Source organism: Chelon labrosus (assembly GCF_963514085.1).
Source record: "Chelon labrosus genome assembly, chromosome: 3".
Lineage (NCBI taxonomy): Eukaryota > Metazoa > Chordata > Actinopteri > Mugiliformes > Mugilidae > Chelon > Chelon labrosus.
Genome location: NC_140339.1, coordinates 29,196,087 through 29,208,667, shown reverse-complemented (window position 1 = coordinate 29,208,667; position 12,581 = coordinate 29,196,087). Strand labels below are relative to the sequence as shown.

At 38.4% G+C, this 12,581-nt stretch overlaps 1 protein-coding gene across 9 annotated transcripts in view; it reads left to right on the top strand.

The window, feature by feature from the left end:
* celf1 (cugbp, Elav-like family member 1) overlaps nucleotides 1-12,581 on the top strand; it is a 32,194-nt gene that overhangs the window by 10,128 nt on the left and 9,485 nt on the right. For 4 of the 9 annotated variants that reach the window (XM_084541391.1, XM_084541398.1, XM_084541392.1 and 1 more), the window contains exons 3-13: nucleotides 1,106-1,293; nucleotides 2,703-2,785; nucleotides 3,265-3,313; nucleotides 4,739-4,900; nucleotides 6,498-6,577; nucleotides 6,741-6,902; nucleotides 7,021-7,090; nucleotides 7,333-7,455; nucleotides 8,248-8,364; nucleotides 9,390-9,575; nucleotides 11,469-11,612. In XM_084541391.1, the coding sequence (XP_084397517.1) occupies nucleotides 1,106-1,293; nucleotides 2,703-2,785; nucleotides 3,265-3,313; nucleotides 4,739-4,900; nucleotides 6,498-6,577; nucleotides 6,741-6,902; nucleotides 7,021-7,090; nucleotides 7,333-7,455; nucleotides 8,248-8,364; nucleotides 9,390-9,575; nucleotides 11,469-11,612 (1,364 nt within the window). The remainder of the gene's footprint in view (nucleotides 1-1,105; nucleotides 1,294-2,702; nucleotides 2,786-3,264; nucleotides 3,314-4,738; nucleotides 4,901-6,497; nucleotides 6,578-6,740; nucleotides 6,903-7,020; nucleotides 7,091-7,332; nucleotides 7,456-8,247; nucleotides 8,365-9,389; nucleotides 9,576-11,468; nucleotides 11,613-12,581) is intronic. The other 5 variants (XM_084541397.1, XM_084541396.1, XM_084541393.1 and 2 more) reach the window with 5 other exon arrangements.

Sequence of the window (12,581 nt, the reverse complement as noted above, 5' to 3'; positions counted from 1 at the left end):
ACACCAATCATATAGTTTGGGCAGGGTTCATGCGGTAATGGGCTGAAGAGTAATATAGATGTAGTCATACACATCATTTGAGCACTGTGAAGTTGAATTTGTTGACAACAAAATGGCTTTGATTGGTTGTAGGACTATCCAGTTATGTGCAGAGCTATTTTTACTGTGTCGGCAACCTATAATGAAATCCAAATGGCGTGTTACTATACTGATATGATTAAGTTTGACTACGCTAGAGTTGATGATCTTTCCGTTTCTTTTTCGAAAATGGACTTTTTTTTTATAACATGACTGTTTTTGACAGTGCAGCACAGCTCACTTAAGGGATAGGTTTCAGAGTTCTGAAGTTTGACAGTAACGTCTTGAACCATGCTTGCTTTGCTGGATGGCCGATCTTTCTGTGTTACACTAACTATCACTAAGTATTTTGCCTCTGTGGGAAATCAGGAAGCAATGGTGCAATTGTGGATATCAAGCAGAGACAAACCTCCTTGTCCAGAAAGGGATTTGAAAAAAGTTATATTTTCAGATGTGAATTCAACTTCAAAGTCCTGCCACTTGTTTTTTTTTTTTTCAACAAGACCAAATTTACTTGCATTTTATCGGTTGATCTAAATGGAGTTACCACCGGAGTACATGCAGTCTCAAATGCCGTTTGGTGGCCAAGCCCATAGCTGATGCAGATTGCCTTCCTTCATCTCACCAAAGGAAGACTGTATGGGATAGTTTGCGATGTAGACACAGCATATTTTTTGAGTATACAGTACCTTTGAGGTTATTCTGGAGCATATTCAGGACAGTATTTGTCATAGTTTTGGACTATTGCAATAAACATATATTTGCATAAAGCAAAGATATATCTACACCTATGTTGGTACATGTATTAAAAGCTTGAAAAATGGTACATTAAGAACAGTGTGATTAATTGCGATTAATTATATGAATCAATTGACAACCCTAATACTATATATGTCAGATTGTCAGAAATCATCAGAACATGTCATCTTTTTTATGTTATGTTGCTAATCAGTATTATAATAGCCTTCTGGTTACATTTCAGTTTGTCTTTGTCCTCTATCTAATGCACTTTTATTTGTCTTCATAGTGGGAAAAAGATGAATGGGTCTCTGGACCACCCTGACCAACCAGATGTTGATGCCATTAAGATGTTTGTGGGACAGATTCCACGGTCCTGGTCTGAGGAGCAGCTTCGTGAGCTGTTTGAGCCTTACGGAGCAGTCTATGAGATTAATGTTCTCCGAGACCGCAGCCAGAATCCACCACAGAGTAAAGGTCAGTGTATAGTAACAAACGCACGGGAAATGTTTTGTGTAGAATTTACAAATACCAAATGAAGGAGGAATAATGACACACTAGTATTTGTTTTAAAGTTGGTGGTTACCAGAATCAGGTGTGATGATAGATGGATCGACAGATAGACAAATAGACCGACAGACCAATAGATAGATAGATAGATAGATAGATAGATAGATAGATAGATGCTTTATTAATCAATTTCACCTGTCTTCTTTAAGTGTCTGACATCTAGGGTCTGCTGTTCTCTTTGCTATTGTGTGGTATTGCCATGCCAAGCTCTAAAGAATTCTCCAAGGCCTTCAGCAAAAAGGTGGTAGCAATCTATAAGTCTGTTATTTGAAATAAATGTTAGAACCCTTAGATCTGCAATCCATGGCATAGAAAGGGTCCTCTTTTCTTATTCTTTACCATGTTTTGCTTACCTTTAGTTTTTTTCTTCAAGTGAAATGACTGCCCGATTGGGTTGAGATCAGATGACTGACTCAGACTCTGACTTGGAACAGTATTTTAGTGCTGTACCTCCTAGGTTGCTTCAGGAGTATGTTTTAGGTTATTGTCCATACTTTGAAGCACTGTTCAATCAGTCGAGGATGGCCTGTTTCACACAGTGACAGCTCCTTAGCGAATGTATTTGTTTCCTCATCTAGTCTTTCCTACATTTTTAGATTGCAATTATGGTGGTACCTACATCTCTCTCCTAATTTGCTACATCTGTCTCCTCCCAACCTGTCTTTTTGTTGAAGCCTGAAAATATTTGAAATAAGTAACCCACCTGTATTCTGATCATTTATACCTGGTGAGTGTTTGTAAATTATCCACTGATTCTGTGTCTTCTAACATAATACTAGAACGTCTATCTCTCTCTGCAGAGAGTGCAGTTGTAAAGAGATACTTGTTAAGGTAGCAGGGAAAGGGTCAAGTAAGGGGAGATATTCCATCATGGATTCAGTTGACAATGCCTAACACAAACTATTACTTTAATTAATCACTTCAAGTCCTCAGCCTTGGAGAACTTAACCATAATTTTGAGTTTTAGGTTATAAAACATCAAGTTATGCATAATGAGCACAATGCATTGAATGAAGACTAAGTCCCTCAGTCACACTACCTTCTCCAGTTACACCGAACACTATTTCACTATTTATTCGTGGCTCAGCCAGGGCATATAGGACCTGCACCTTCTGGTGAATGTGTGTGAATGTGAGTGTGACAAGGGGAGAGAACATGAAAGGTGGTGTTTTATTGTTATAGTTTTGTTCCCTTTTGTTGCTATATTGATATTTTCTCTTTCGTTTTGTAGTATAAAAAAAAACCTGATCATACATACCAAGTCTAGGTACTAAATCAGCTGTTTAACACATTTTTGTCTTTTCATTTCCTGGCAGGCTGCTGTTTTATAACGTACTACACTCGAAAATCAGCCTTAGAAGCACAGAATGCCCTGCACAACATGAAGATTCTGCCAGGGGTAGGTGACAATCTCATTAATCTGCCCTTTCAGTGCATGCTGGTCCATGGAACTTCTTTTCTGTAGTTGGCCATGAAAAACTGTACCACAGGTCATGTAGATATTAATCCTTTGCACACAAAGATCAGGTTATAGAATGGTCTAGCCAAAGCCCATAAATGAAATGTTGTGAAGGGATTTGAAAGGGCAGTGCATGGAAGAAAATTCTGTCCTGCAACTGAAGGTATATTATATTGAGCAGTGGTCAGAATTAGTTGTGAGAGTAAAGCGAGTGGTTGACAATCACATGACTGTACCTGTGTAAATGTGCACATGAATATGTGTATCTATTTAGTTCAAATCAGCTAAATTCAGTTTTATTTATATAGTGTCATTAACAATTCATATTGTCCCAAGACACTTTACAGAACCAAGAGCTTGCAAATATCACTGACTATTTCTGTTATAAGCACTGATGTGTTATTTGTTGCCTTGTTTAGATGCATCACCCAATCCAGATGAAGCCAGCTGACAGTGAGAAAAACAATGGTAAGGATTTTCTAGCATTTTTAATCTACTCTGTCCTTTGCTACTAGCATAAAATGTTGTGTCAATTACCGTGCTAATAGTAAAACTGATGCCAGTATGAGATGTCCTGGAATCTGTGATTTAATCATCTGTGACAGTTATTTGGTGGATGGTTGTGGCACAGTGTGTACTTATGTTGACTAACACTAGGGTTGCAACGACTTGTGAAGGTCATTGATGACTTTGATTATGTAATTTGCCTATATGTCAAATATGTCAATGACAGATATGTGGAAATTCTTTATACAGAGACCCAGTAAGTTGGTAAAAATTAAACAGCTCACTACTGTAGTACAGACACTGTGCTCAGGCACATCCACAGAGAAGATCAGCCAGCTTTTCAGCTTCCTTGATTGGTGGTTAGTGCTTGGGAGTATGTGTTATGTCCTCATCTATTGTTTTTCCAGACAAGAAGACTTCTAGAGCAGATGCTAATGGATAGTATGGCAACTCTGCTTTCCAGTGCATTTACAAGTTGTAAGCAGTTTGATTTTGTGCATGTAAACCTATAAATTTAAACGGCATAGATTACTAATAACATTACACTCTAAAGAGGTGTAAGCTGCCCTTTGCAGATAAATCATACAAGTGCATGCCCACTTACAATCAGCATAAGGCATTACAGTTAAATTCTGCTGAACAATGCCTTTGCCTGTTATTGATAGAATACAGTAAACTAATTTCCTATATCCATCTATAGGCGGTATATCTTAATTTTAGCTGAATATTATCAGTAGGTAAAAGTTAGAGTTTGAAATGGAAAATGAAAAGTTCAGCTTGTTTGTTATTTAGTAGTTAGCCAAATTATTAATCACCTACTTAGAAAATGATAAATAGGCAAATTAGTTAAAAAAAATAAAAAAAAATAAAAGCATTTGTAGCAGCCCGAATTAACGCTTTTGTTATACTACCACCGTTTTTTGTAACTCCCACCAGGATGTCTGCTTGGATGAGTATTTAATTTACATGGACAGAATTACCTGGGTCAGTTCATGACTGAAGTCAAGAAGATTGGCCTCTAAAACAGATATTGTTTTGTCCAGAAATTTGTGTGAAACTGATATGAGACTTCAGCTGTTTAGATCAAGTGAACATCCTTTTGCACAGAAAGAGAAATGCTGGTCTCTTCCTTTATTGCTCCCATTAGACTCATATTATTGTAGGAAGGTAACCCCTATAAGCAAAGAGAATTTTTTGTTAAGGCTTGTGTAACTGACAGAAAGAATGTGAACCTATACTTAAGACATCACTGATCTCTGCTTTTAAAACATATTGTCTTAAATTTAACTCATGTCTCTTTGATTATATTGTAAGCCGCAAAAGAAACACGTATGCATGTATTCTTGCTGAATGTTGTGAAACATCATGTATCTTAACACAGTGCAGGTCTGTTTAATGTTGTGTTAAATACAGCAGTGGAGGACAGAAAGCTGTTTATTGGAATGATCTCCAAGAAGTGTAACGAGAATGACATCCGACTGATGTTTTCGCCATATGGACAGATAGAGGAGTGCCGGATACTTCGAGGCCCTGATGGACTGAGCCGTGGTATGGCATTATAATGAACATGCTTAGAAGATAGCATTGAATGAATACTTTCATTGTTTTCTGCTATCATTTTTAGTATTTAAATTGAATGTGCAATACTTTAAATTGCTATAAAAAGGAAGCACCCTCTTCTGAGCTTATAGTGAGTTTCAGCTTTCAGCAGTTTAGCCTTCTGGCCTGCAGTTGTTTGACACGCTCCGGCTGGGCTCTGAACATTGTTTTCAGTTTAGGAAGGTGGCTGTTATCAGTGGAAAAGTTATAAAATCTAACTGCACTCTACCTTCTGTTTACATGGTGATCACAGAGAGCATATGTGATCTTCAACCTGTTAAAAATAACCTTATAAAAAAATGTGTACTACCGCTTAAGCCTATAAGAAGAACCTGATGTATGCAGTAGCAAAAGGTAGTAAGTACAGGCTATAAGAAGAACACTAAACAAGTACAGATTTAAGAGAGATACAGATTTACAGCATTACAGTTAATAAAACAACAGTAGAGTTCTGGGTTTATTTGATGAGGTCTGTATTATGTGGGCATTTTTATTAAAGTCAATATTGTGGACCAAAGAGATGAGCTAAAAGTTATACAGATCCACACATCCAAATTAAACTAATACCGCTCCTGTCCCTTAAGGTTTGGAGAGGGAGTATGGATGTTGAATGTATGCTGGTTTCCCCTAAAATTAGAAGTTCTTAGAATGGAAGGCACCACTTGCTTCACAATAAAACTGTAGAGGGCTAACCATCTCTAAAGCTTTGAGCTCAGTGGCTTTAGTAATTGTGAAATGGAAGAAGTTTGAAAGCAGATGGACTAAATGTAAGTTCTGTTTGGCCAAACTGAGTTATCAAGCAAGTAGGTCCTTGGACATTGAGGTAACCAGTAAACCAGTGGTTTTAAAAAAAAAAAAAAAAAGTTATAATAATAATAATTTTTGTAACATAACAAAACATATCCTAACCACTACAGATCATAGGAGACTTCAGACTCTGTTTCATTAATTCATGTTCCAAGAGCTAAAGGGACCTTAACTTTGCTCGGCCCCGTGTCCATCTATTAAAGGCTGCCAGATTTTGTAACTTGTCTCCTGCTGTTTTTTTCAGAGAGAGTTTAAGTGTGTTGCTGCAGCTGTCTGTTTTGAAAGGAATAAGATCGGCCTTTGCACTTGTCGGCTGATAAATGAACCACAGCATATTCTGTTCTACACAGGTTTACTGTTATGTTAGAGTCGGTAACTCCCAGAATGGCCATCTAAGGGTGTAGTCAATGGGTCCGTGAAAAATGTTTGACAAAATAATATATTATTCCAATAACCCTATAACCTCTGACAGCTCCAGGACATATGATCTAATGATGGTGGAGTTTGGTTATCTAACCAGTAGGACGTTTATCTTGAAGATAAACGTCCTACTTGCCCAGTTAAAGTTGGATGTTTTCCAATCATATTCCTTTTGTGGATTTCAGTTTCAATAAGAGTGCCCTCTTAATTGTTTGTGAGTTTTTTTTATTCACTATGAATTATTTATTTTAACATTGTAACATTAATTTTATCTGAGCTACGAATGAAACATTTCTTATTGTATAGTTTTCTCTTTCAGGTTGTGCGTTTGTGACATTCACAGCTAGACAAATGGCCCAGTCAGCCATCAAGTCCATGCACCAGTCCCAGACTATGGAGGTGAATTTCTAAATAAAAAAACAAATTGTGCTGACCTTGATTTCAAACTTGATGGATCGAATATTTTGGTTAATTTTACTGGAATTTAAGTTGCAATAATTTTAACAAGTATTTATTGCTTGAAACTGTCACAGTGCAGTGACTTTCTGTGTCTTATGTTTAGGGCTGTTCATCACCCATTGTAGTGAAGTTTGCCGACACTCAGAAAGACAAGGAGCAGAAGCGCATGGCCCAACAGTTGCAGCAACAGATGCAGCAGCTCAGTGCTGCTTCCATGTGGGGGAATCTTACTGGGCTCAACAGTCTTGGGCCACAGTACCTAGCAGTGAGTGTGTGTTTGTAGAGCATGTGTGTGCTTATCCACAATGTAACAATTAGTCTTTTGACAATCAGTTTCAAGAGTTTAAACGTAGCTGTCACTTCCATTTTCCCTCTGGCTTTAGCTTTACTTACAGTTGCTGCAGCAGTCAGCCTCTACAGGGAATGCACTGAACAACCTGCACCCTGTTTCAGGTAAATATGCACACAGTTCTTGAAATATCACAGAATCAGATATTATGATTTGGTTATGTAAACATGTATTTTTGTCATGTACTACGGGTTCAAAACATCCCTCTGCATTTGAGGTTGAAATTCTGTTCAGTCTTACATTACATCAGTCCTACATGTATAGCTAGAAAACTCTAATAGAGAAAATGTCCTGACATGCTGTCTTTATGTAGAGTCTTGAATTTGACTATGCATTTGTTTCTCAGGTCTTAATGCCATGCAGAACTTGGCTGCTTTAGCAGCAGCAGCAACTGCCACACAGGCTACACCAACGGGTTCCAGTGCCATGACGACATCTAGTAGCCCCCTAAGTGCACTAACAAGCTCAGGTAAAAATTCCAATTACAGCACTGTGGTGTGATGATGTCCTTCACATGGCTCCACACCTACTGTAACACCTCAGAGTTTTTACTATATTAAACATGTTACAATAAATGACTATATCATTTAAAAATAAATGAGAAAGTAAGACACAAACAGTAAAACTGTTTCACTGCAGACTTTTTTCTTGACTTCTGACAGCTGCAGCAGTGGAATATAGATGTTCTTAATACATCCATGCCTTCCTTGCTATGACAAGTAAAGATGTCTGCTATTATCTGGCTTCCATCCTCCCATTTTACCTCGTTAGTAAGTCAGTTAGATTTTATTCTCCCCAGAGATATCAGCTTTACATGCCATCACCCAACATAAAAGCAGAAATACTCCTTCATGATGTGCTGCTGTACAGCAGTGTGTTTGTATGTATGTTTGTATGTGTGTTACCATTAGTTTTCCACTAGGCAGTGACCCAGCACACCTCCAGGTTAAGGGCCGTTTGACCAAGAAGGAGAGTGATGGAGTGCATTAGATAGCCTCACTTCCACAATCACTCCCCTAAATCCTGCTGAGACGGTTTGGTAGTAGGCCCACTACAAAGTGAAGAAAAGATGCCAACATGTATAGTGTGTGTGGGAACAGCATGTGATTATGCAAGCTGAGAGAATACCATGGGCCTGCAAAGTTGTTGTCGTACCAACGTGTTATTCTTTTACTCATGACAGAGTTAAATATTTTGATGTCTTTTGTGTATCCCTATTGGTTATTACTTTAGTCTAAGCTAATAGGACATGTTTCCCCAGCAGGCTCCTCTCCCACGTCCAGTAGCAACTCCTCAGTGAACCCCATGGCTTCATTGGGGGCCCTGCAGTCTCTGGCTGCTAGTGCTGGAGCTGGCCTCAACATGGGTTCCCTTGCAGGTAATGACTGCACTTGTTATCTACACAAACTCACATGTTTCACTGAGGCTGTAGATTTGGTTTCAAGATTTGCAGAGCAGAAGAGGCTGCCTTGTGAATTTAATGGTCCTCTGGTGCTCACTGCAGTAAATATCATCAGACACCAGTGTTTCCCCGAGGTTTATGGCTCTGACGGGGCAGGATTTGGGAGGAACCACTTTGGAATCATGGTGTTCATGCGTTTCTTTTAATGACAGCAGTCAATATAACTATTCTCAGTTCGTTCGACAATTTTTTGTCTGTTTTTCAGGGAGTTGACACAACATATTTGCCGATGCGCGGTCTCTGCCTGCTTGTTTGAGTGTCCTCACCGGTGTGTGCATGCACGTGTCTGTGTCTTTGAGCGTTTGGGCGGAACTCCCCCGTGCACAATACAGAGAGCAGAGGAAAATTGTAAACACGTGGCCACCCTCCTGTAGAGACAAAAACCTAGACCTGTTCCATAGGAAAGGTAACCTTAAATGACTTCTGTCCTGTGGTCTGGTGCTGTATAGAACTAAAAATAACCTGACCAACTTGGCCAGGTGGTGCCGTTGGGAGGGCAGGGCGCCCCCTAATAGTAGGGGAAACACTGGACACTATCAACTTATTTCTACTCTTGGTTTGTTGTTTGCTGCCTGTACAACAGTAAGAAATTGAACAGAGCATCCTACAAGGTGTTGTAGGTGATCAGCACTTGGTTTGATTTTACAGTTGCAGGGGCTTCATTTACAGTTGCTGTACTGAAATTAAAACCCAAATACCGTGTAAATCCTGATAAGCATGCTTGCGCAACAGCGCTTTGTTCAGAAGTTTTTGCAGTCCTTACCTTGTTTAGTTTTCTCAGTTATATTTCATTTGCTAACTAGTCACTTAACTAGTTGGTGGAAACATACATATACCAGCTGATAAATCAAGTTGCCTGCTGTACTGTAGTGTTATTCTGCTGTTTTCAGTACTGCTTTGTGTAGTAAGAGATTTTTTATGTTTTCTTTTAACTGATGCAGGTATGGCAGCACTAAATGGCAGCCTTGGCTCTGGAGGTCTATCTAATGGCTCAGGAAATACAATGGAGGCACTGAGCCAGGCCTACTCAGGCATCCAGCAGTATGCTGCTGCTACACTCCCCAGCCTTTACAACCAGAGCCTGCTGTCCCAGCAGAACGTCTCAGCCGCAGGCAGCCAAAAGGAAGGTGGGTTCTGCAGGCTAGGAGTAGAAGACAGGAGATGACATGGGGTGTGGTGGAAAGTACAGATGATTGTTGGATGTTAAACACTGTAAATAGAGTAAGAGGATGTAGTGGCTGTTTGTCATAGCCAGTGTTGGAGATGGACACAATTTTTTTTGTGAGGGAAAACTCAGAGATCCATTGTTCGATTACCTGGCAAAAGATTTCTTTATTTATTTCTGACTGCTGCAGTTTGCAGGCTTGAATAGGATTTTTTTTAGAATAATACTAATAATGATATTTCCTAAAAACAGATTTTTTTCTCTGTAGGCCACTATTGACTATCTTTGCAGATAAAAGAAAACAAGCTTGACCCCTAGCTATTTCAAATGATTAAAATACCAAATGATGAAAATACCATTTTGTGAATCTTGGCTTCTACTCATATGTCGTTTTATCTCATAGCTCAGATCGCTAGATTGAGTCTTGTATTAGAATCACATAGGGTGTAAACTTTTAAAAGGGTAACACAAGAACAAAAACACAACAAATATTTTGCCATGTTTAGCATATAATTTGGAAATATTTTATTTAATTATTTAACAATTTATGCATGGACATTTAAAAAATAATAATACATTTAAATATTCATTGCTTGATTAAGACCATGTTTTTGTCTAATCTTGCACACAGCTTGTTCCACCTTCCAATCCCATAATGGTCAACATAGTTACTGCCAGTCAGTCACTTGCTTGTGATTGTGTCAACATGCATACGGCGCATGCATGCACTGCTGTTCAGCGGCCAAACACAGATGAGGCATATCCTGAAGTTTTTTAATGAAAGGAGATTTGATTCTAAACAAGCAAAATACAATTAGAGCAGCCATATGACTTTGGAAACTGGCACTTCTTTCTGCAGTCATCGCCAAAGCAGCTGAATACCAGCATTTTCCAGGAGGGTGTAGGTTTGTGAGATCTTTTGGCTTCCACAGTTGCACATGTGCTCTAAAATACTACTTGTGCATTTGCAGGAGCAGGGTTAAGGCAGTAGATAATCTATTTTGATCATGCTGTTGTTTATTAACATGCAAGCTAAATAGTATTTGTTTATCACTATATCTGTGTTTAGCCTTTGTGACTGTACGATAATACCAACATGGATTTAAATTTGAAATCACAGCATAGCCCTGTACACATTCATCCATTATCTTTTTTTTGCTTTTCTTTTGAGAACTGGTCATTACATTCCTCGGGTTGTTATCCCCCTGTACATTTTTTAGACAAACATGAAAATAATGTTTTTATAGGTTTTTTTTAAAAATCAGAAAACCATTGTTTACCTTTCAACACTATTTAAATCAATGACTTATTATAAGAATACCATAAAGTTTGGTACCTAGTCAAAATGAAATTTTACACACGATTTAATTCTTGGGTTGCTAACAACCTGAGGTTCACATTGCAGCTTGAACATTTGTTTTACTGCTGTTGTCGGTGGGTTGGTAGAGATGTATGTGCTGTATTTTAATCTTACCTTCTGCTAAGGATTCTGTCTTGTTTTAAACCTGCTGCATCAGCCAGCAACAGACGCGGCACTGGTAAGATGTCACCACCTTCTTTCCGACATGGCCTCAGATCATCATGTCAACAGCTCCTCTTTAAAACAAGCTCAAGTCCATAACAGAAGGCTTGTCCTTGTCTGTGTGTTAATGTTAGACACGCTCCTCAGATAAGGTCACTCCAGCTATATGTTGTAATGTTAGTTTTTTTTTTTTTAATATATGCACTATCTTGTTTAACAGTGGAGTGCCTGTAGAGGTGTCATTTGGTAGAAAGATAAAAAGAAACGAATGTGACAAAATATCGCTGTGTTTAATATTTGTATAGTTGGTAAAGCAAACTCATTCATTGGCAGGTCCAGAAGGCGCAAACTTGTTCATTTACCACCTGCCCCAGGAGTTTGGAGACCAGGACCTGCTCCAGATGTTCATGCCGTTTGGAAATGTCATCTCTGCAAAAGTCTTTATTGACAAACAGACAAACCTCAGCAAGTGTTTTGGTAAGTTCATGCTAACTACAAATCTTTTTATGGTCAATAAAATATAGCAACAAGTAACTTAGTAATATATGCACTGCCTGGCCAAAACAAAAGTTGCCACCTGGATTTAACTAAGCAAATGGGTACGAGACTCCTGTTGGACAATTATGATGCAATGAGTAGCTTCTCATTTCTTAACCATGTCGAAAGACACATCCCATGGTTGTGGAAAAGATGTTAGTCTGTTTGGGAAGGGTCAAATCATTGGCATGCATCAAGCAGAAAACATGCTTCAAGGAGATTGCAGAAACTACTAAACTTGTGTTAAGAACTGTCCAACGCATTATTAAAAACTGGAAGGATAGTGGGGAACCATCGTCTTCGAGGAAGAAATGTGGTCGGAAAAAAATCCTGATTGATCATGATCGGTGATCACTTAAATGTTTGGTGAAATCAAAACAACAGTAGAACCTCAAAGTCAGAGTAATTGTAATTTCACTACCTGCCTCTTTGCATACAAGTCAACTAGGTGAGCAGTGTAACATTACCCACATACACCGCATGTACAATTATTAAGTTGTACTTTTGAGGATTAGTTTTATTATTTAACAACAACAGTGCTCTTGATAATAAACCTCAAACCTGAATATTTAAGGAAGTGAAAGTGCTTTTGGTTTTGGCTTTTATATGAGAATATCTCTGTGTGCACAATTATTAGGCAACTATTAGTGTGCACAATTATTACGTAACTCAAAGAAAATCAAAAATATTCCCATCTCACTTCTTTATTTTCATCTTTTAAAGTCAGAATAATAAAGAAACAACTCAGACTTTACAAATGAACATTTCTGACATCTCAGAAAATAAATCGGTGACCAATATAGCCACACTTCTTTTCAATAACTCTCAAAAGTCTTCTATCCATGGAGTCTGTCAGTTTCTTGATCACTTGACGTCAACTTTTTGTATCAGCAACCACAGTCTCCCTGC